This window comes from Pan paniscus, chromosome 13, assembly GCF_029289425.2.
Source record: "Pan paniscus chromosome 13, NHGRI_mPanPan1-v2.0_pri, whole genome shotgun sequence".
Lineage (NCBI taxonomy): Eukaryota > Metazoa > Chordata > Mammalia > Primates > Hominidae > Pan > Pan paniscus.
This window is the reverse complement of record NC_073262.2, coordinates 44,551,166-44,573,687: the sequence shown is the minus strand read 5'-3', so window position 1 is coordinate 44,573,687 and position 22,522 is coordinate 44,551,166. Positions and strand designations below refer to the sequence as shown.

The following is a 22,522-nucleotide window of genomic DNA, read 5'->3' as shown; positions in this document are numbered from 1 at the left end:
TCCACCCGCCTCGGCCTCCCAAAGTGCTGGGATTATAGGTGTGAGCCACCACGCCTGGCTTTCCCTCAGAATTTTGATAGGTAACAATTATATATTTTATTTTTATTTATTTTTTGGAGGGGGACAGAGTTTCACTCTTGTTGCCCAGGCTAGAGTGCAGTGGCGCGACCTCGGCTCACTGCAACCTCCGTTTCAAGCGATTCTCCTGCCTCAGCCTTCCGAGTAGCTGGGATTACAGGCATCTACCACCACGCCCAGCTAATTTTTGTATTTTTAGTAGAGACGAGGTTTCACCATGTTGACCAGGCTGGTCTCGAACTCCTGACCTCATGATCCACCCACCTCAGCCTCCCGAAGTGCTGGGATTACAGGCGTAAGCCACCGCGCCAAGCCTCAATTATAACATTTCTGGAAGTTTCATTCCAAACTCTAATCACATAATTACTTAGCAAGAGTAGTAAGAGTGCTAAGGGTATCACACGCTAGGTCCTGTTACCCTCATCTGACTTCACTGCACAAAGTCTGGAAGAATCAGAATTCAAGTCTAGCTTGGACTCAAGGGCCTATTTTTGCTGCTACCAGTGAACAGCTAAGCCTATTTAAAGGTCACTCATTTTCACTGAATTCCGACATTTCCTACATTACATATTTTGACTTAAAAGCTATTATTTTTTGTTGTAAGAAACTGTTTTAAACTTCTAAATTCATTTCAGGTTTTTTCATATTCTGATGTTCTTTTTTTTTTTCTAAGACAGAGTCTTGCTCTGTTGCCTACGCTGGAGTGCAGTGGTGAGATCTCGGCTCACTGCAACCTCCGCCTCCTGGGTTCAAGCATTTCTCCTGCCTCAGTCTCCCTAGCAGCTGGGACTACAGGCGTGTACCACCACGCCCAGCTAATTTTTGTATTTTTAGTAGAGATGGGGTTTTGCCATGCTGGCCAGGCTGGTCTCGAACTTCTGATCTCAGGTGATCCACCTGCCTCGGCCTCCCAAAGTGCGGGTATTACTGGCATGAGTTACCACGCCTTGCCATATTTTGATGTTCTGATCCCCAACTTCTCCAGCATGACCAGCTAATATGTTTTCATATGTCCCCTCCAAAGCTCACGTTAAAATTTGTCATTTTAACAGCACTGAGAGGTGGGACATTTAATAGGTGACGGCTTTATTATGAAAGTGGGTTCCTGATAAAAAGGACAAGTTCAGCCCCCTTTCTCTCTGACACACTCGCTGCCCTTCCACCATCCATCACAAGAGGATAGAGCCCAAAAGCCCTCACGAGATGCCATCGCCATGCTCTTGGACTTCCCTAACCTCCAGAACCAAGAGCCTAATAAATTTCTGTTCATTATCCAGCCTGATATTCTGCTAAAGCAGCAGAAAACAAATTAAGACACCAGTCATAAACCCAGGCTGTGTCTTACTTAAGCTTCAGTCTTCTTACAGAAGGAGCTCTAACTGGGAATGCATACACACAGAAATGGGAAAAATCCAACTACAGTCCACGTGCAAACAAGCTGACCTTTATTAATACAAATGAGGAATCTTATTAAGACTAAACCATGACCTAGTAATTCATAATATGAACGAAACAGAAACATCAAATAAGACATTGAGTGCTACAGTCAGAATCCCGGCCCCAAGGTGCAACCAGCAAAGGGGGCCTCAGGCATCTGCCCTTTTCGATAAGGCCTCCCTTCCCTTTGGGCTGACCCCTCTGGCTCACAGTACAGGAGGCATCACTTGTGACAGCTGAGGTATTAGAAAGTATTCTCTCTTTTTTTTTTTTTTGAGACAGAGTCTCGCTCTGTTGCCAGGCTGGAGTGCAATGGTGTGATCTCGGCTCACTGCAACCTCTACCTCCCTGGTTCAAGCGATTCTCCTGCCTCAGCCTCCCAAGTAGCTGGGATTTCGGGCACACGCCACCATGTCCAGCTAATGTTTGTATTTTTAGTAGAGACGGGGTTTCACCATGTTGGCCAGGATGGTCTCCATCTCCTGACCTCATAATCCGCCCTCCTCGGCCTCCCAAAGTGCTGGGATTACAGGTGTGAGCCACTGCACCTGGTCAGAAAGCGTTCTTTCTATTTGGGGCACACAGCCAACAAGATGACCCAGGTTTCCTAGCCTTGATTACTGTTCCCACTAGCTGTGAGAAGCTGTAACTTCTCTATTGCACACTTCCTTCACCTGTAAATAAAGTTGAAAGAGAAGAGCAGTCTTCAAAAGAAACTGCGTTGAGGAGGCCTGGAGAAAGGTGTCTCTTACAGCACTTGGACTGGGATTTTTAAGGTGTTACGATCCCTTAGGAACAAATCATGGTGCTAACAGTAACCAAAGCAAGGAAGCCCTAAGGTTGAGGTAAAAACAGGGCAGGGGATCTGAGTGGAATGCCAAAAGGAAAATCTTTGTAGGTGGGACAGAAAGTTCTGAATACAGCTCCTCACGTGCCTCCCTTCAGCCCCCTCAGCCTGGATCCCTTGCTCTATTGCCCTGCATCCCTAAGCCATCTTGCAGGTTTCTGTGGGAACAGGAGGCATCAGTGTCACCAACCCCTAGCCCCAGAATCCCTCCAAGTGCCCAGTTCTCATCTTTATCCTTGCTTCAAAGTTGCTTTCCTCACTTCAAACTGATCCCCCTCTACCTCAGCAGAAGCCATTCCGGGTTTCCCTCCTGGACTCTCACCCTCCCGTTTGCCCTCTCTAATTAGTCAGGGAACAGAGTGTGGTGGACGTCAAGGGCGGATTCAACTTCAAAGAGACCCACAATGGCCACTGGAAAGACCAGGACAGCAGTTCTGGGGATGCTGAGAGACTCCTCAGAAGCCCAATTGTGAGCACAGGAAGACCAAGAAAGGTCTGGAACTGCCCTCAGAGACCAGGGAACCAGCAAGATTTTTTTTTTTCCAATGGTTTCCTTCTTTAAAAAGAAAAAAAAGTTTCAACTACCACTGACCTAGATCATATCCTGTAGGCCTCTGCAATACTTTCCACAAATTCCAAATTCCTCATCTCTCCCTAAAACTCTACCAATATATTCTCAGGGGAAGAGGGCTGCTCTGGATTTGTTTGCTGAAGATTGTGTTTAATGGTCCCTGAAAAACTACTGTCATCTTTGCTTAGTCCTTCCCATCCCCACTTTCTTTCTTTTTTTTTTTTTGAGACGGAGTCTTGCTCTGTCGCCCAGGCTGGAATGCAGTGGCGTGATCTCCGGTTACTGCAAGCTCCGCCTCCTGGGTTCACGCCATTCTCCTGCCTCAGCCTCCTGAGTGGCTAGGACTACAGGGGCCCGTGCCCGGCTAATTTTTTGTATTTTTAGTAGAGACAGGGTTTCACCATGTTAGCCAGGATGGTCTCGATCTACATACCTCGTGATCCGCCCACCCCGGCCTCCCAAAGTGCTGGGATTACAGGCACGAGCCACCGCGCCCAGCCCCCCACTTTCTAACAAGAAGTTAACACGTCCTATAATGAAACAGCAAACACACACGATAGTATTTAATATGGCATCACTAGCCACCAGCAACAAGATGTCGCTACATACCTGGTCTCTGGTATGGGGATCAAAGACTCCCAATCTCCTAGACAGCCTCTGCTGCTTCCGTGCTCCCATCGCCTCATCCCATCAGCCACATCCCACTTGCTCTGTCACCACCCTGACCCAAGCCGCAGCGTGGCTCCCCTCACTATCTCCAATGGTTTCTACCTGGACTGCACAAAACCCACAGGGGCAGCTTTGGGAGGACCCCCAACACTGCTTTAGCTGGTCTCGGGTGCACCAGCCTCTTTTTTCTCATTCTCTCTAGACAGTGAATCTGCAGGGTTCCAAGCAATGGAGTTAAGAATCACTGTTTCTTCCTATTCCTGATCTTTCTGGGTACCCCACCCCCCAGCAGACACAGAGACTGTCTCCTTCAGCATCTACTCTAGCCCTCTTCTGGCATGGTAGGCTGGAAAGGCCAGACTCCCTACATCAAGGGACCAAAGCGATCCCAAACCTGAATCATTTCTACAAGACTGATCACCTTGGCCGGGCGCGGTGGCTCATGCCTGTAATCCCAGCACTTTGGGAGGCCGAGGCAGGTGGATCACGAGGTCAGGAGATCGAGACCACGATGAAACCCCATCTCTACTAAAAATACAAAAAAAAATTAGCCGGGCACAGTGGCGGGCTCCTGTAGTCCCAGCTACTCGGGAGGCTGAGGCAGGAGAATGGCGTGAACCTGGGAGGCGCAGCTTGCAGTGAGCCGAGATCGTGCCACTGCACTCCAGCCTGGGCGACAGAGCAAGACTCCGTCTTAAAAAAAAAAAAAAAAAGACTGATCACCTTACAAAAGTAAAAGCTTCAGAACAGCAAAAAATACCATAGTTAAGCAAAAGGACAAATTCAGATAAAGTATCTTTAAATTATTTAGACAAAGGGCTAGTACACTTAATACGTAAGTAACTTTTAAAACCACAAAAACAAACATCCCCACCACTCAAATCAATAGACACAGATACACAGAATTGCAAACTACAACTACGCTGACTAACTTCCGACTAGCAGAAATCCAGAAGCTGGAAAACACATTCTGTTAGCCAGGCTGTGGGGAAATCGTCTCACACTGCTGATAAGAACTCAGCAGTATCCTAACAATCACATGTGCATTTGCTCTCTGACCCAGCAACCCCAGCTCTAGGAACCCACCCTGAGGAGAATTCCCACAGAGTCACACAAACATAGGGCTGTTCACAGAATCATTACTAAAATAGCACACACTTCAAACAACTCCAATGCCCATCACAAGGAAACTGGCTCAATCAACTATGGAAGCCCACAAGATGGAGTGTATGTAACACTATTACATTTAAAAAAAAAAAAAAAAAAAAAGAACAAGGCAAACTTCTGTGAACTGTTATGGAGTGATTCCTGGCAAACATTAAGCAACAAAGCGAAGTGAGCAACGCCGCCTGCATCTCTTTTCCAGAAAGAACCTACTGTTCAGCCAGGAGAAGTATGTGGGTCAACAGTCTCAGGAGCAGGACCAGGCCGCTGGTGCCTCATGTGGGCCTCCAACTGCTAACCCTTGCCCCAGAGCACCCGTGGGCTGGCCATGAGTTCGGCAAATGTGCCTCACAGTCTGAGGCTCTCCCTAATTCTACTTCCTCCCTGCTGGATTTTCCTATGTGATAGCCCCCCCAAAATGTTTACGTTCCTAACTCCATCCCAGTGTCCACTACCATTTGTGGAACAAAGGAGAAATTAGGATCTACAGCCTTGTTGACCTGGGCGGTGCTTGTCAATTCTCAGCATGGGCAAGAGGCCAAGTCTAGGTTCTCCCTGGACAGAAGGCCATGGCTGGAGGACAGAGAAACATGGGTTTTGGTGATCTTGAAGGGCTGTAGTGATAAAATTGGACCTCAGATGAGCTTCAAAACCAGTTAAAGTCTGCTTTAAGACATATGTCAAATTCTAAAGCTACCCCAGCAGACAGCAAAAACCAAAAATCTCTGAAACGCAGAGTTTTCCTTACTCCCCTGGTGTAAGACAAAGATCAGGGTACGGATCCACAAGAGGGATGGACTGTGCAGAGCATGTCAGGCTTATGGAAACCCTGCGCTCCAGAATAAGGGCAGAACAAAGGGAGACCAAGCCTTGCCAAAACTGAAATGCATCTAAGCCCAGCTCCAAGTGGATTAAGAAGACCATTCAGCATGCCACCTTCCCAGCAAAAGAAGACATCATCAGTGAAACCACCCATAATTTCTAATACACTGCGTGAGACAGTTAATGAAAAACACCAGGCATGCCAAGACAGGACCATGTGACGGAAAAACAAAAGAACAGAACAAATGGACAATAAAAACTGATGCACAGGTGATCCAGAGACTGCAGTTAGCAAACAGTTTTTAAAATAACTCAGTAGTATGTTGGAAAAAACAGAAGATGGAGAAAATACATAAAAAGACTTGATTCAATACATGAATTATAGCAAATTAGAGCAGAATTAGCAGGACAAATGGAAGCAGATCAGTATAAACTATCTGTATTAAAGCTCATGGAGAAAAAAACAGAAACTACAAAACAGGGTGCAAGAGACAGAAAGGACAGACTGAAATGGTCTAAAACACTTATAGATGGAGTTCCAGGAGAGGAGAGAAAGGGACAAAAACAATATTTGAAGAGCTACTGCTACTGCTGGAAGAAATCAACTCAGAGTCAAGAGGTTCTCTGAACACTATGCAAGGTAAATACAAATAAAATCGCATCTAGTTACATCATGGTAAAAGCAAAGATATTTTCAAAGTAGCAAGGTACACAGGTTGGGGGAAATGTAGAGAAGAAACATCATTTCAAAGAGGCAAAAATTATTCTGGGCCGGGCACAGTGGCTCAGGCCTGTAATCCCAGTACTTTGGGAGGCTGAGGTGGGATGAGCACAGGAGTTTGAGATCAGCCTGGGCAACATAGTGAGACCCAATCTCTACAAAAATTTAAATAAAAAAATTATTCAGGCATGGTAGCGCACACCTGTAGTCCCAGCTACTTGGGAGGCTGAGGCAGGAGGATCCCTTGAGTCCAAGGAGTTTGAGGCTGCAGTGAGCCGTGACTGCACCACTGCACTGCGGCCTGAATGACAGAGCAAGACCCTTTCACCAAAAAAAAAAAAAAAAAAATTATTTTGACAGAAACCAGATGACAAATTTTATCTTTAAAGTGCTGAGAGGAAATAATGTGACATTATTCGGGAAAATAATCTTCACAGATGTGATTAAGTGAAGGATCTTGAGATGAGGTCATTATGGAATCCTGGACTGCCCAGGCTGGCTCTAAATCCAATGACAAGTGTCCTTATAAAAAATACACAGGGCCGGGCACGGTGGCTCAGGCCTGTAATCCCAGCACTTTCGGAGGCCAATCACCTGAGGTCAGGAGTTTAAGACCAGCCTGGCCAACATGGTGAAACCCCATCTCTACTAAAAATACAAAAATTAGTCGGGCGTGGTGGCACGCACCACGCACCTGTAATCCCAGCTGCTCAGGAGGCTGAGGCAGAATCACTTGAACTTGGGAGGCAGATGTTGCAGAGAGCCAAGATCACGCCACTGCACTCCAGCCTGGGTGACAGAGTGAGACTTCGTCTCAAAACAAACACACAAAAGACACACAGGAGAGGATGTGACCATGGAGGCAGAAATGGGAGTGATGCAGCCACAAAGCCACATGCTAAAGACTGCAGACAGCCACCAGAAACTAGAAGATGCAAGGAATGGATTTTCCTCTGGGCCTGCACTAGGAGTACAGACCTGCCAACGCCTTGATTTCGAACCTCTGGGAATATATCTCTATGGCTTTAACCCACCAAGTTTGTGGTTACCCGTTATAGCAGCCACAAAAAAAACAAACACACTCGGCAAAAGAATGCCTCAAAAGAAAAGCAAAATAAAGACAATTTCACAAAACAAAATTCACTAACAGACTTGTGGTTTAAAAAAAAAAAAAATGTGGCTCGGCGCAGTGGCTCACGCTTGTAATCCCAACACTTTGGGAGGCCGAGGTGGGAGGATCACCTGAGGTCAGGAGTTCTTGATCAGCCTGGCCAATATGGCAAAAACCCATCTCTACTAAAAATACAAACATTAGCTGGGCATGGTGGTGGGCGCCTGTAATCCCAGCAACTCAGGAGGCTGAGGCAGGAGAATCACCTGAACGCGGGAGGCAGAGGTTGCAGTGAGCCAAGATCACGCCATTGCACTCCAGCCTGGGCAACAAGAGTGAAACTCTGCCTCAGAAAAAAAAAAAATGTTGAGAGTTGTTCAGATAAAGGTCAATGACTCCAGAGAGAAACATGTAAATAGAGAAAGCAATGAAGAGCACCAAAAACAGTAAATGTGTGAATAAATATAAATGGCTGTTGATTGCACAAAATTAAAACAGTAATGTCTTTTTTTTTTTTTTTGAGACAGAGTCTCGCTCTGTCACCACGCTGGAGTACTGTGACACAAGTAATATCTTAAGGTAAGGCAACAACAGAAAAAGAGGGGCTCACGCTTATAATCACAGCACTTTGGGAGGCTCAGGAGAGCGGATCACTTGAGGTCTGCAGTTCGACACCAGCCTGGCTCACACAGTGAACAAAAAATTAGCTGGGCATGGTGGCATGCATCTGTAATCCCAGTTACTCAGGAGGCTGAGGCTGGAGAATCGCTTGAACCCAGGAGATGGAGGTTGTAGTGAGCTGAGATCGTGCCACTGCACTCCAGCCTGGGCAACAGGGCAAGACAGTCTCAAAAAAATAAAAATAAAAGAGGTATAATCTTTATAATAAGCACTAAAAGAATAGTAAAAGAATTTTTTTTTTTTTTGAGACAGAGTCTTGCTCTGTCGCCCAGGCTGGAGTGCAGTGGCACGATCTCAGCTCACTGCAAGCTCCACCTCCCGGGTTCACGCCATTCTCCTGCCTCAGCATCCTAAGTAGCTGGGAATACAGGCACCCGCCACCATGCCTGGCTAATTTTTTTTTGTATTTTTAGTAGAGACAGGGTTTCAGTGTTAGCCAGGATGGTCTCGATCTCCTGAACTCATGATCTGCCTGCCTCGGCCTCCCAAAGTGCTGGGATTACAGGCATGAGCCACTACGCCCAGCCTGTCACTCCTTTTCTTACAGTTTCTCTACTCAGCCCTTCTGGAGAAGAGCTCCAGATGTTTCTTTACTGTTCTGTTTTCCTCCCTTTCCTTATGTTGCATTCTGGTTCTCTCTTAACCAGTGTCTTGTCTTGATATTAACCTGAAATTTGTTCATAAGCCATTTTGTTTCATTTCTTAAAGTTCCAGCTAGTTCTTTTTTTTCAGCATCTTGTTCCCCTCTTATGTTTCTGATTCTTTCTTTTATATCTGCAATTCTTCTAAACTTGGCTATGTGACATAGCATCTACCTGATGGTTCTTCTCCTGCAGTCTGTCATGGCTGGTGCCTCTTACTTGATGGGAGGCATCCCATGCTAGCAGGCAGAACTTTGCCTGCAGGAAGCCCACGCAACCTGGGTTGTGAACATATGCCCCCACAGCAGTTCTGCATTCGCTGCTGTCAGGAGCCCCAGGAGTAACTAAGCCTGGAGACTATTTTTACGTTAATTTCTCAACTTCTGAACCCCTGGGGAGTATAATACAAGCTAGAGCCCCAAACATCTCTGAATGCTTACAAAGTCTTAGTAAAGATCTCCCCCTTCTCAGAGCCCAGGCATACAAACTTCCTTATGGGGCCACTGGACAACTAGACTGTTTAGTCTATCTCTTTGCTGGGAGTATCACCCTCCAGAGGGACGAGAATGACTGATAAGAAGTCTCACTCTCGTTCCCTGTCGCAAGGGTCCTAATACTCAATCTCTATCCCCATGTGGGTTGTTAAAACCCACAAATAGCACATGTGCCCAGGACAGGCACGACATTAGTTCAAAGGCCAAGTTAGCTGGGTTTAACATGGCCTTCACATTTGACCCCAGATATCTCTCTTACCTCCTGCAAGTTCAGTTATACATTTGTAAAATGTTTTATTTCACTTTCTGAGAGTCTTAGCAACAAAGTTTTGGGGTTATCTCTTCTACCATATTATCAAAACCCAAAATGAAACTGTATCATTATAAGTAACTACTCCTTGTGCAAAGTCACCGAAGGGAACAACCATTTGCTATTTTTGACCAACCAGCTCCTATCCCCTCAATATCCATTTCGCTGCAACCCTCACTTGCAGTCCATATTTGACTAGCTGACTCCACTAAAGGGATGTGGATCAGGCCTAAGTCAATCAGCAGACTCCCCTTTGTGGCCCAGGGATGGATGCTGAGTTTAATAGGAACAAAGCCCAGGACTGGTTTGAATAGAGAACAAGCAGTCCCATCAGGCTTTCCTGTAGAGTGGAGGTAAAGAGGCTCTTAGTGAGGGACTACTGGGAGGGGCCTGAACTTCAGAGACCACAATGAGAAGGAGTGGGACCTGTGACCAACACTAAGTTAATACTGAGGAAGCGAAGCTGAGACCAGGAGGTAGAGAAACTAGATCCTGGTCCCAACTGCTGGAGCCACTAGATCAAGTTTTGACCAAATCCAGTCCTATCATTTGATTTTTCACTTCCAGGTATTTTCTTTCTTGTCTAAGCCACTTTGAGCTGCGTTTGTCAATAGAAAGCATTCTTAGTGACATGAAAATATACCAAGTATTCAATGTTCAAAAATGAAAACAAAATTTTACTTGCTTACCTGGATAACCAATTCCTTTGGCATTTGCATAGGGAACCCCAGAAGATCCAGGACTATAAACAGGATTCATGATTTCAAAAACTAAAAGAAAAAAAAGGGAATTTAGCCAAGCACTTTTGCTCTCAGATTTTTCTCCAGTACCAGTCCCCAAAAAGCAGGTAGCTAGAGTCCTTTCTCTAGGCTGCTATAAAACAATGCATTTCATGCTGCCCCCAACCAGCAGAGAACAGAAAAGGGACACTCGATGTCCTAATGGGTGCCAAACCAGGGCATGATAAACTTTTTTTCACAATTCTCCTCAGTCCATCAGAAGCTAAGGAGTAAAAATTGTTAGCTGTATGTCCACTAAAAACAAGGGGAAAGGCCAGGTACGGTGGCGCACTCCTGTAATCCCAGCACTTTGGGAGGCCGAGGTGGGCAGATCACCTGAGGTCAAGAGTTTGAGACCAGCCTGGCCAACATGGAGAAACCCCATCTCTACTAAAAATACAAAAATTGGCCGGGCATGGTGGCTCGCGCCTGTAATCTTAGCACTTCGGGAGGCTGAGGTGGAGGGATCACGAGGTCAGGAGACCAAGACCATCCTGGCCAACATGGTCAAACTCCGTCTCTACTAAAAATACAAAAATTAGCTGGCTGTGGTGGCGTGTGCCTGTAATCCCAGCTACTCAGAACGCTAAGGCAGGAGAATCGCTTGAACCAGGTAGTCGGAGGCTGCAGTGAGCCAATATTGCACCACTGCACTCCAGCCTGGCGACAGAGCGAGACTCCGTCTCAAAAAAACAAAACAAAACAAAACAAAAACAAACAAAAATTAGCCAAGTGTGGTGACGCACACCTGTAATCCCAGCTACTTGGGAGGCTGAGGCACAAGAATCACTTGAATCCAGGAGGTGGAGATTAGCAGTGAGCCAAGCTCATGCCATTGCACTCCAACCTGGACAACAGAGCGAGACTTTGTCGCAAAAAAAACATGGGGAAAACCCTACAAGTAACCAAAATGTTCTTCTAACAGAGGATAGTTAAGTTAACCAAGACATATCCAGAACATGAAATATCACGCAGCTGCTTTTCAAGAAATGTTTAAAAACAGAATAATACAATGTTAAGTGAAAACAAAGTAGAGTATTATACTGCATCCTGCATTACACAGTATGATTCCATATAAACACCTATGTGTATAAAAATGTGCATCCCTAGCACAAACAGAAAAAAAGTCTGAAAAGAAATATATAAAAATATGAACAGTGATTGACTCTAGATGGGAGTAGATTTAGTGGTCCTTTTGCAATTTCCTGTATGTATTTATTTATTTATTTATTTATTTATTTTCCCAGACGGAGTCTCGCTCTGTCGCTAGGCTGGAGTGCAGTGGCATGATCTCAGCTCACTGCAACTTTGCCTCCCAGGTTTAAGTGATTCTCCTGCCTCAGCCTCCCGCATAGCAGGGACTACAGGCGTGCGCCACCACACCCAGCTAATTTTTATATTTTTAGTAGAGACGGGGTTTCACCATGTTGGCCAGGATGGTCTCATCTCTTGACCTCGTGATCCGCCCACCTCAGCCTCTCAAAGTGCTGGGACTGTATTTCTCCCCTCTGCCCCCCACCCCACCCCAAGACAGGGTCTTGCTCTGTTGCCCAGGCTGGAGTGCAGTGGCACAATCTCAGCTCACTGCAACCCTGACCTGCTGGGTTCAAGTGATTATCCCACCTCAGCCTCCCTAGGAGCTGGGACTACAGGTGTGGTGCCACCACACCTGGCTAAGTTTTGTATTTTTTTTTTTTTAATAGAGATGAGGTTCCATCATGTTGCCCAGGCTGGTTTCAGACTGCTGGGCTCAAGATATCCACCCACCTCAGCTTCCCGAGTAGATGGGACTACAGGTGTGTGCCACCATGCCACTCTAGTTTCCTGTATTTCTTCAAAAACTTGTTAAATTTTTTTTCCTAAGAAAGACTAACTGGTTACAGCCCAGCACCTCTATGAATCCATTCAATGTTTTATCATCCATGAATCTTTCTTTTTCCTGACAAGTTCAAGAACTTGCACAGCCACAACCAGGACTCTACCCCTCCCCAACAGAAGTACTGTTGGGAACCGATTCCCATTCAGCTCTCTAGTAAGCTCCTCTGAATCTTATCCAGGGTATTATTTACTTTTATTTATTTTTTAGACGTGGTCTCGCTCTGTCAGTCATAGCTCACTGCAGACTTGATCACCCAAGCTTAAGTGATCTTCCCACCTCAGCCTCCAGAGTAGCCAGGACTACAGGTGTGCATCGCCACGTCTGGCTCATTTTTAGTAGAGACAGAGTCTCACTACGTCACTCAGGCTGGTCTTGAACTCCTGAGTTCAAGTGATCCTCCCGCCTTGGCCTCCTAAAATGCAGTGTATTGAAGTGTCAGCTTTCACTATTCCTCATCTGGTAAATCACTCACTGATGTATGTGGTTATAAAGATTAAGGTGATCTTTAAGATTTAAAACAGCATGTGTGGGGGTAGGGGGGTATATGGGAACTCTCTGTACCTTCTGCTCAATTTTGCTGTGAACCTAAAACTGCTAGACCTAAAAAAAAGTCTATTTTTAGGCTGAGTACAATGGCTCATGCCTGTATTCCCAGCACTGTGGGAGGATCGCTTGAGGCCAGGAGTTCAAGACCAGCCTGGGCAATATAATAAGCTTCCATCTCTGAAAAACATGTAATAAGTAACAAAACACAAAATGTGCATTTTATGTCTGTCTTCCCCACATCCCCATTTAGAATGTAGCCAAAACAAGCAGGGAACATGCACTTGGTTCTGTTTAAAGGCAATATCTCCAGCATCAATAACAACATCTGGTACAAAATAGCTGCAACTACCTACCGACTTTCTAAAAAACAAATGCCTTTCAGAACACTCTAGGTGTCAAAATCCATTACGAAGACAAAATACAAAAAGAAACCACTCCAAATTTTCAGCTCATTTGACTCATTTAGAATATTCACAACCAAGCAATCCTGTAGTAAGAAGAAAATATTAGGTCACATCCTTAGCCTCTGTAACAGGAAGTTCTGGATTAAATCAGGAATAAACTGGCAACTTTAGTAACTAAAACATTCATTACCTGAACTGTCTAATTTTTTTAAACTTCTAAACCAAATCCAAATGCCAGATTTGTCATGCCATTCACAACTACAGCTACGTGATAGGTCTTGACCAGCACTGACCAACAAAACTTTGTACAATGACCACATCCTTCTCCATCTGTGCTGTCCCCTACAGCAGCCGCCTGCCAAGAGTGCTGAGCATCTGAAAAGTAAGGCTAAATGAGGCTACTGTGAGATTGATCTTTTAGCTTTATTTAACTTCAACATAAGTAGTCACATGTGGCTAGTGGTTACTATACTGGACAGTGCAGGCCTACAGTTCAGAGTAGGGAGGAAACAAGTATACAAAGGCATAGCAGGTAGGCTAGGAGAATCAATTGTGTGTCTTACCCTACAGTTTAGGAATAAACATACTAGCAACTGCCAATCCCTATTCCCCTGTACTTTTAACCCATGCTTGGCGGATCTGCAACCAAGAAATTGTGGAGGTCTGCAAATACTTCACCTACTTCTCTGGTTCAACTATCATCTCTCAAGAAGCAAATATTTCCCAAATGTTATTTCTTTCTTCTGTGCCAGGGGCTACTAATTTTTATTTCTTAATTGAATTCCAGATAAGCAAAGCACTACACAAAGGCCACAGAGAAAACAAAATGGCAAGTCACAATCTCTTCTGAGTTTTACAATCTGGAAGGCGCTGTCCAACAGAACTGTTCACAAAAATGGAAACAAGCCCTGGCAATATGGCAAGACCCTGTCTCTACAAAAAGTAAAAAGATCAGCTGGATGTGGTGGTGCACACCTGTGGTCCCAGCTACTTGAGATCAGTTGAGTCCAGGAGTTCGAGGCTGCAGTGAGCTATGATCGTTATCACTGCAGTCCAGCCTAGACAATGGAGCAAGACCCTATCTCAAAAACAAAGATGAAAGCCTGTCTGTAATATCCAAATATGGTAAGTGAATTTTTAGTTTAATTAACTTCAACAGTCCTATGTAGGTGACAGCCATCGTATTGGACAGTGCAAACATATACATAATAAGATTAAAAGTATGAATACTTTCTGATACAAGGCAACAAGTGTTAAGAGTCACAAGAGAATAAAGTGTTCTGAGGGCTGAGAGGGGAGAGCAAAAATTCTGTGGAGGGGGGAAGAAATAGGAAAAACTTGATTAAAGGGCAGCGTTAGGCCAGGCACAGTGGCTCATGCCTGTAATCCCAGTACTTTTGGAGGCCAAGGTGGGAGGATCACTTGAGGTCAGGAGTTGGAGACCAGCCTAGCCAACATGGTGAAACCCCATCTCTACTAAAAATACAACAAAAATTAGCCAGGCGTGTTGGCAGGCACCTGTAATCCCAGCTACACAGGAGGCTGAGGCAGGAGAATCACTTGAATCTGGGAGGCAGAGGTTGCAGTGAGCTGAGATCGTGCCGCTGCACTCCAGCCTGGGCAACAGAGCAAGACTCCGTCTCAAAAAATAGTAATAATAATAATTAAAGGGCAGCATTTCCAATAAACAATGGATAGGATCAAATCAGCCTCAGAAATGAGAACAAGCAAGATGCATTTTAAGAACATTAAGCAACTGAGTTTGTTTGGAGCTTAGGCTCTATGTAGGGAATCAGTAATAGATGATTGTGGAGACTTAGCTTAGGTACAACCACCAAGTGGAGACCCTTAAATACGGGCTGAGTGGAGATGTCCTCTGGTAGGCAAAGAAGCTCCTGAGCAACTCTGAGGTAAACAGAGTTACCACATGACCCCACAATTCCACTCCTAGGTACATACCCAAGAGAAGTGAAAACACATGCTACACCTACAGTTGGACATGAACATTTGTAACAGCATTATTCCTAACAGCCAAAAACTGCAAATTCAAATGAAGTACTGAAGGATGTTAGGAGGCTCTCCTTCCATAATGACCTGACTTATAGCCTAGACCAATAATAATAAAACTCTACTTGGCTGGTTGCAGTGGCTCATCCCTGTAATCCCAGCACTTTGGGAGGCCGATAAGGGCGGATCACTTGAGGCCACGCGTTCGAGACCAGCCTGGGCAACATGGTGAAACCCTGTCTCTGCTAAAAATACAAAAATTAGCTGGGCGTGGTGGCACACACCTGTAATCCCAGCTACTCCGGAGGCTAAGGCATGAGAACTGCTTCAACCTGGGAGGTAGAGGCTGCAGTGAGCTGAAATCGCACCACTGCACTCCAGATGGGGCAACAGAGCAAGACTCCGTCTGGGGGGAAAAAAATCAAATGGAGCCTTTACATCTAACTTCCAGTTTACAAGAAACGCAGGAGTAGGAGGGAATATGCTGAATGACACCATGAAACAATCAGACAAACACCAAAAGTGGGACATTCCAGAGGACAAATGACCCAGTTTCTTCAATAAGGCAATAGTGGGGGGAAAAAAGGGGCGGGAGAGGAGGAAGGCCAGATAGTTCTAAATTAAAATAGATATAGACATAAAAGCAATAGCTGAATTTTGCTTGGACTCGATTTAGACTGAAACAACTGTAAACAGAGTTTAAAGATATCTGGGACACGACTGAATACTGGGTATCAGCTGGTATGAAACAATTATGTTTAATCCTGGTAACAGTACTGTGATTATGTATAATTACATAAATTTGTAAAGACACAATAAAGTATATAAAGTCGAAAATGATACATCTATACTTTAAAATATTTCTACAAAAAGAGCAAATAATCTCTACATCAAGTAGAAATTATGTAAATGCTAATAATCTTTACATCAAGATGTTGCATATAAGGTTATGCACTGTACTGCCGCATTTTCAATTCTGCATAATGCAAAACTAAAGAAAAAACACACCATCACCAATCTACCTGAAATGTTAGTGCTACTAAAATCTCCCTGCAACCACCAACTTTCCAGTCTAATTTGCTGTGGACTAAGAAACCCAAACCCAAGGCTGGATCTAGAGTGTACCACTTTTTTTTTTTTTTTTTGAGACAGAGTTTTCACTTTTGTTGCCCAGGCTGGAGTGCAATGGCGCGATCTCAGCTCACCGCAACTTCTGACTCCCGGGTTCAAGCGATTCTCCTGTCTCAGCCTCCTGAGTAGCTGGGATTACAGGCATGTGCCACCATACCCAGCTAATTTTGTATTTTTAGTAGAGACAGGGTTTCTCCACGTTGGTCAGGTTGGTCTCGAACTTCCGACCTCAGGTGATCCGCCAGTCTTGGCCTCCCAAAGTGCTGGGATTACAGGCGTGAGCCACTGCACCGGGCCGAGCTTACCACATTTTTAGTTTCCCATTTGAAATGACTCAACTGTCAGAATTCTTATGGGTGGTTTGACACCTGCATTAGAATAGACAAATGTCAGATTACCTTTAAAAAGATGACAGCAAAAATTCCTAACTTGAAAATCAAATCATAATCAGAAGAAAACTCTATCTTTAAAATGAAAGACCTGGCCAGGTGCAGTGGCTCACGCCTGTAATCCCAGCTCTTTGGGAGGCCGAGGCAGGTGGATCACAAGGTCAGGAGATCGAGACCATCCTGGCTAACACAGTGAAACCCGTCTCTACTAAAAAAAAATACAAAAAGAAAATTAGCCAGTCACAACTACTTGGGGAGGCTGAGGCAGGAGAATGGTGTGAACCCGGAAGGCGGAGCTTGCAATGAGCCGAGATGGCGCCACTGCACTCCAGTCTGGGCAACAGAGCGAGACTCCATCTCAAAAAAAAAAAAAAAGAAAGAAAAAAGAAAGACCTGGCTGGGCATGGTGGCTCACGCCTGTAATCCCAGCACTTTGGGAGGCCAAGGTGGGCAGATCACGAGGTCAGGAATTCCAGACCAGCCTGGCCAACATGGTGAAACCCCGTCTCTACTAAAAATACAAAAATTAGCCAGTGGTGGTGGTGCACACCTGTAGTCCCAGCTACTTGGGAGGCCGAGGCAGGAGAATCACTTGAACCCAGGAGGCAGAGGTTTCAGTGAGCCAAGATCATACCACTGCACTCCAGCCTGGGCGACATGGATGCTCCATCTCAAAAAAAGAGGCCGGCACAGTGGCTCATGCCTGTAATCCCAGCACTTCGGAAGGCCGACGAGGGCGGATCACGAGGTCAGGAGACCGAGACCATAGTGAAACCCCGTCTCTACCAAAAATACAAAAAAAAAAAAAAATTAGCCAGGCACGGTGGCAGGCGCCTGTACCCAGCTACTCAGGAGGCTGAGGCTGGAGAATGGCGTGAACCCAGGAGGCTGAGCTCGCAATGAGCCCAGACCGTGCCACTGCACTCCAGCCTGGGCGACAAAGCGAGACTCTTGTCTAAAAAAAAAAAAAAAAAAAAAAAAAAAAAAAAAAAAAAAAAAAAAAAAAAAAAAGAAAGACCTATCACTATATACTATTGTTTCCTGGTTTGGAAACATACCATCTCTAAACAAAGTTCCACACAGAGCACTAAGTATGAAATACTATAACACGAGGCCTTTAAAATTTTATATCAAGAAATCTAATTTTAAGAGGTTTAGATTCACTCTCAGAAACACCAATATACAAGATACAATACTCAGAAAAATCAACATTGGAAATTCTCAGTAATGTCTGGCAACATCAACAAGAGCTTGTAGACTTGGTGGCAAGTGCCTGTAACACCAGTGCTTTGGGAGGCTGGGGCAGGAGGACTGCTTGAGCCCAGAAGTTTGAGATCAGCCTGGGCGATATAGTGAGACTCCCATCTCTACAAAATGAACATATATATGTATAATATATACAAATTTTTTGTTTGAGATGGAGTCTCGCTTTGTTGCCCAGGCTGGAGGGCAGTGGCACAATCTCGGCTCACTGCAAGCTCCACCTCCCGGGTTCACACCATTCTCCTGCCTCAGCCTCCCCCAGTGGCTGGGACTACAGTTGCCTGCCACCATGCCCGGCTAATATTTTTGTATTTTTAGTAGAGACGGGGTTTCACCATGTTATCCAGGATGGTTTTGATCACCTGACCTCGTGATATGCCAGCCTCAGCCTCCCAAAGTGCAGGCATTACAGGCGTGAGCCACCACTCCTGGACAAAAATATATTTTTAAAAAAGAAGCTGGACACGGTGGCTCACGCCTGTAATCCCAGCACTCTGGGAGGCCAACGCGGGTGGATTACTTGAGGTCAAGAGTTCGAGACCAGCCTGGCCAACATAGTGAGATGAGACCCCATCTCTACTAAAAACACAAACATTACCTGGGCAGGGTGGCATGTGCCTGTAATCTCAGCTACTCCGGAGGCTGAGGCAGGAGAATCACTTGAACCCGGGAGGAGGAGGTTGCAGTGAGCCGAGATCACTCCACTGCACTCCAGCCTGGGCGACAGAACAAAACTGTCTCAAAAAAATAAATGAATAAATAAATAAAAAATAAAGCATATAGGCCGAGCGCGGTGGTGTCTCCAGCACTTTGGGAGGCCGACGTAGGTGGACCACCTGAGGTCAGGAGTTCAAGACCAGACTGGGGAACATGGTAAAACCCCGTCTCTACTAAAAATACAAAAATTAGCTGGGCGCAGTGGTGCGTGCCTGTAATCCCAGCTACTCGGGAGGCTGAGACAGGAGAATCCCTTGAACCCGGGAGGCGGAGGTTGCAGTGAGCCGAGATCACGCCATTGCACTCCAGCCTGGGCGACAGAGCGACACTCCGTCTCACAAAAAAAAAAAAAAAAAGAAAGAAAAGAAAAGAAAAGAAGTTCTCTCCCCCAAACTTTACCTTCATTACCAAGGTTTGGGTTTGCATTTTACTGGGAGGAATTCATGTATTTCTGCACAGTACAATCAGACAGACTTAACAGACTGGACACAAGGCATGAAAAAACTATTACTCTATTACGCTGGTGTACTGTTCTTTTAAAATTGTGCTCGGCCAGGCGCGGTGGCTCACGTCTGTAATCCCAGCACTTTGGGAGGCCGAGGCGGGCGGATCACGAGGTCAGGAGATTGGGACCATCCTGGCTAACACGGTGAAACCTCGTCTCTACTAAAAAAAAAAAATACAAAAAAATTAGCCAGGCGTGGTGGCGGGCGCCTGCAGTCCCAGCTACTTGGGAGGCTGAGGCAAAAGACTGACGTGAATCCGGGAGGCGGAGCTTGCAGTGAGCCGAGATGGCGCCACTGCACTCCAGTGTGGGCAACAGAGGGAGACTCCGTCTCAAAAAAAAAAAAAAAAAAAAAAGTGCTCAATTGATCCAGGAAAAGAAACTGTCTAAGACAACTTGGGTATAATTTCCCTTTAAACTACGGAACCTATATAAAAAAATTTTAAAACCCACTGTAGATTTTTTTCAATTCTAATCCTCTACTTCTATGGCATTACACTGCTCTTACTTCCTAACAAATATATTAAGATCTGATAAGAAGACCTGGGCTGCTTCCGTCCTCCTTTTAGGTTCCAGGCACTTAACTCATACACACAGCCTAATTCTTCCACTATTCCTAAGTGCAGGAGTTAGGAAGAAGAGAACCACCTGCTTCTGCATTTCCAGTGACTGCTGCACAGGGAACACCCAGGAGAACCCAAAGAAAGCAGGCTCCAACTCTTAAAAGTCTACAGGCCGCCTTCTACGAGACCTTAACTTTCATTTAGTCAAAATCACAACTAATTTTAACTCATTTTAAAGCTTTCTGGTATGCAGAAACATTCCAAAATGTTACATGAGTAACATATGCCAACACTCCACCAAAGTAAGCCTGCTTCGTAAAGACAAAGAGAAGCAAGATCTTCACAATTTCTGCAACACTAGCTTCAAAATTAGAATAGCCTTACACTGCTCAAATCTTGGCTGTCAAAGCAAAAATAACCCACTCCTTTATCTACAAGAGCTTAAAAATGTGTCCTGTTTTTGCCAAAACCAAAAAGTTTTATTTAATCTAGAATCTTTCATCCATAGTATTTGAGAAAAGTGATCTCAAATTACACAAGGATGACCTGAAAGTTTAAGGAGTGGAAACTATATAAACCTTTTTATTTGTAAAGCTTCCTTGCATGCGAAAACACTGCAAAATATTCTTGTTTGACTTTAATGATTAAACATTAACTCAAACAGCCCATGAGATGCACACTTCATGTTCACATACACTATAAAACAGAAATACCCTTATTTGTGGACGTCGTAAAGGCGCACTGCACTCTTTTTTCAAAGTTAACCCAGGCTAGGCCACGAAACGTCCTTTCTGAAGGAAATCTTAAAAATCTGTAATTTAAATCGTGCCTTTTCAAGCTGGAAGGAGAACGCTCAGATTCCGCCAAGCAAAAAAAAAAAATTATCTTTACTTCGTGGGTAGACAAAGTGAGCAGTTACACATTGGAAATGACTATTGTCACAAAGCTCTGCCCCCGGGTTTCACGCTCGCATTCCTGACGGCTGTGACCCCGACCTTTAGGAGAACGCCCCGCGCCGCGAAGCCACCTTGGCCACCTAGGCGGCAGGCCCGCGCCGCCCGGACCGCACCTGCACGCGTACGTGTCCGGCCGAGCTCCGCCCCCGGCCCCCGCCCGGCCTTGCCCGCGGCACAAAGCGCAGCCCAGGCCGGTCCAGACGCCCAGCGACCCCGAGCCGCGGACCGACCTTGGCGCCGCCCCGAGCCGGCCGCACAAAGCGCCGCACTTCCGGCCTGGACGCGCAGTCGCCCGCTGCCCGCCCCCACTCACCGCGCCGCGGCGGCGACCTGGGCCTCAGTGACCAGCGCACGCCGGCCCGCGGCGGGCTTGGCCGTGGGGCGAAACAAGGGGGGCGCGCCGAGGAGACCTGCTACGATAAGAGGCTGACCCTCCGAGCCCCGCGTCTCCGCCGCCTCCCGGACGCCGCGCTCCCGCTCGCTCGGCTCCGCTTGGCCCGGCCCGCCTCTCCGCAGCCCGCGCTCCCCGCCGACGCTGCGCAGCCACCGGAGCCGCCGACCTCACTTCCGCCTGAGCGCGCCGCGACGGGGGCGCGCCGGGCACGTGACTGCGCAGCGTGCTCGCTCCCGCCGGCGCCCTCGAGACGCCCGGATGGACGAGCGCGAGCGCGAGCGCGCAGTGGGCCGGTCCCAGTTGGCGAAAGGGCCGGGTGTAGCTGTAGTTTTTTTATTAACTGTCTGTGAAAAAAGTATTTAATTTATATTTTGAGATAGTCCTGCGCCGCAGAAACCTTTGTGTGTGCCCAGACGCCAGGGCGCGGATCCTCAGGCCGCACCCGGGAGTCGAGCACACCCCGGGTGACCGCCACTACGGGGTCGGAGCGGGGCGGAGCTCAGCTCACAGATTCTTTGCCAGTGCGGAGGCTGCGGGCGCCCGCTCAGGAGTGCAGATTTTAGAGAATGCAAGTCAGCGTTTCAAGTGTAGAAGTGCGGGATCATTTCTATAGACAAGAGTTCAGGGAAGTGTACTAGAATGTTAGGGGGTTTTTTGGTTTTTTTTTTTGAGACGGAGTTTCGCTCTTGTCACCCAGGCTGGAGTACAGTGGCGCGATCTTGGCTCACTGCAACCTCCGCTTCCCGGGTTCAAGCGATTCTCCTGCCTCAGCCTCCTGAGTAATTGAGATTCCAGGCGCCCGCCACCACACCTGGCTAATTTTTGTGTTATTAGTAGAGACGGGGGTTTCACCATGTTGGTCAGGCTAATCTCGAACCCCTGACCTCAGGTGATCCACCCACGTTGGCCTCCCAAAGTGCTGGGATTACAAGTGTGAGCCACCGCGCCCGGCCAAATGTTAGTATTTTTATGTAAGGCTTAGTGTATAGTTACAATGATTTGGTTAGTTCAGGGTGTCTCTCCGGGGGAGGTATGTTTATTATTTCGTATTAAAGAGGTGCGTGTCTTGGTGTTTGTGTTTGGGGTGTCGTCTGGTCTGAGCTAGGTACAGGACGACAAAGGAGGGAGTTATTGCAATAAAGATTAGTGATGGAAGGGAGGAGGCCTGGCTCTGGTCTTTTTTCAGTCGTTTATAAAATAAAAACAGATGGGCGCGGTGTCTCACGCCTGTAATCCCGGCACTATAGGAGGCTGAGGCGGGCAGATCACGAGGTCAGGAGTTCAAGACCAGCCTGGCCAACATAGTGAAACCGCGTCTCTACTAAAAATACAAAAATTAGCTGCGCGTGGTGGCGCACATCTGTAATCTTAGCTGCTCTGGAGGCTGAGGCAGGAGAATCTCTTGAACCCGGGAGGCGGAGGTTGCAGTGAGCCGAGATCGGG

General features: G+C 46.4%; 1 protein-coding gene across 6 annotated transcripts in view; it reads right to left on the bottom strand.

The window, feature by feature from the left end:
* The window catches only part of FAM168B (family with sequence similarity 168 member B), a 46,600-nt gene extending 24,368 nt beyond the window's left edge, over positions 1-22,232 (bottom strand). The window contains exons 1-3 of one of the 6 annotated variants that reach the window (XM_055109384.2): positions 20,999-22,232; positions 19,173-19,327; positions 10,236-10,316 (exon numbers count right to left, since the gene is read on the bottom strand). In XM_055109384.2, the coding sequence (XP_054965359.1) occupies positions 10,236-10,305 (70 nt within the window). In that variant the 5' untranslated portion in view covers positions 10,306-10,316; positions 19,173-19,327; positions 20,999-22,232. Of the gene's footprint in view, positions 1-10,235; positions 10,317-19,172; positions 19,328-20,724 lie in introns of all 6 variants that reach the window. The other 5 variants (XM_034954180.3, XM_034954179.3, XM_034954181.3 and 2 more) reach the window with 5 other exon arrangements.
* Positions 22,233-22,522: the final 290 nt, after the last annotated feature.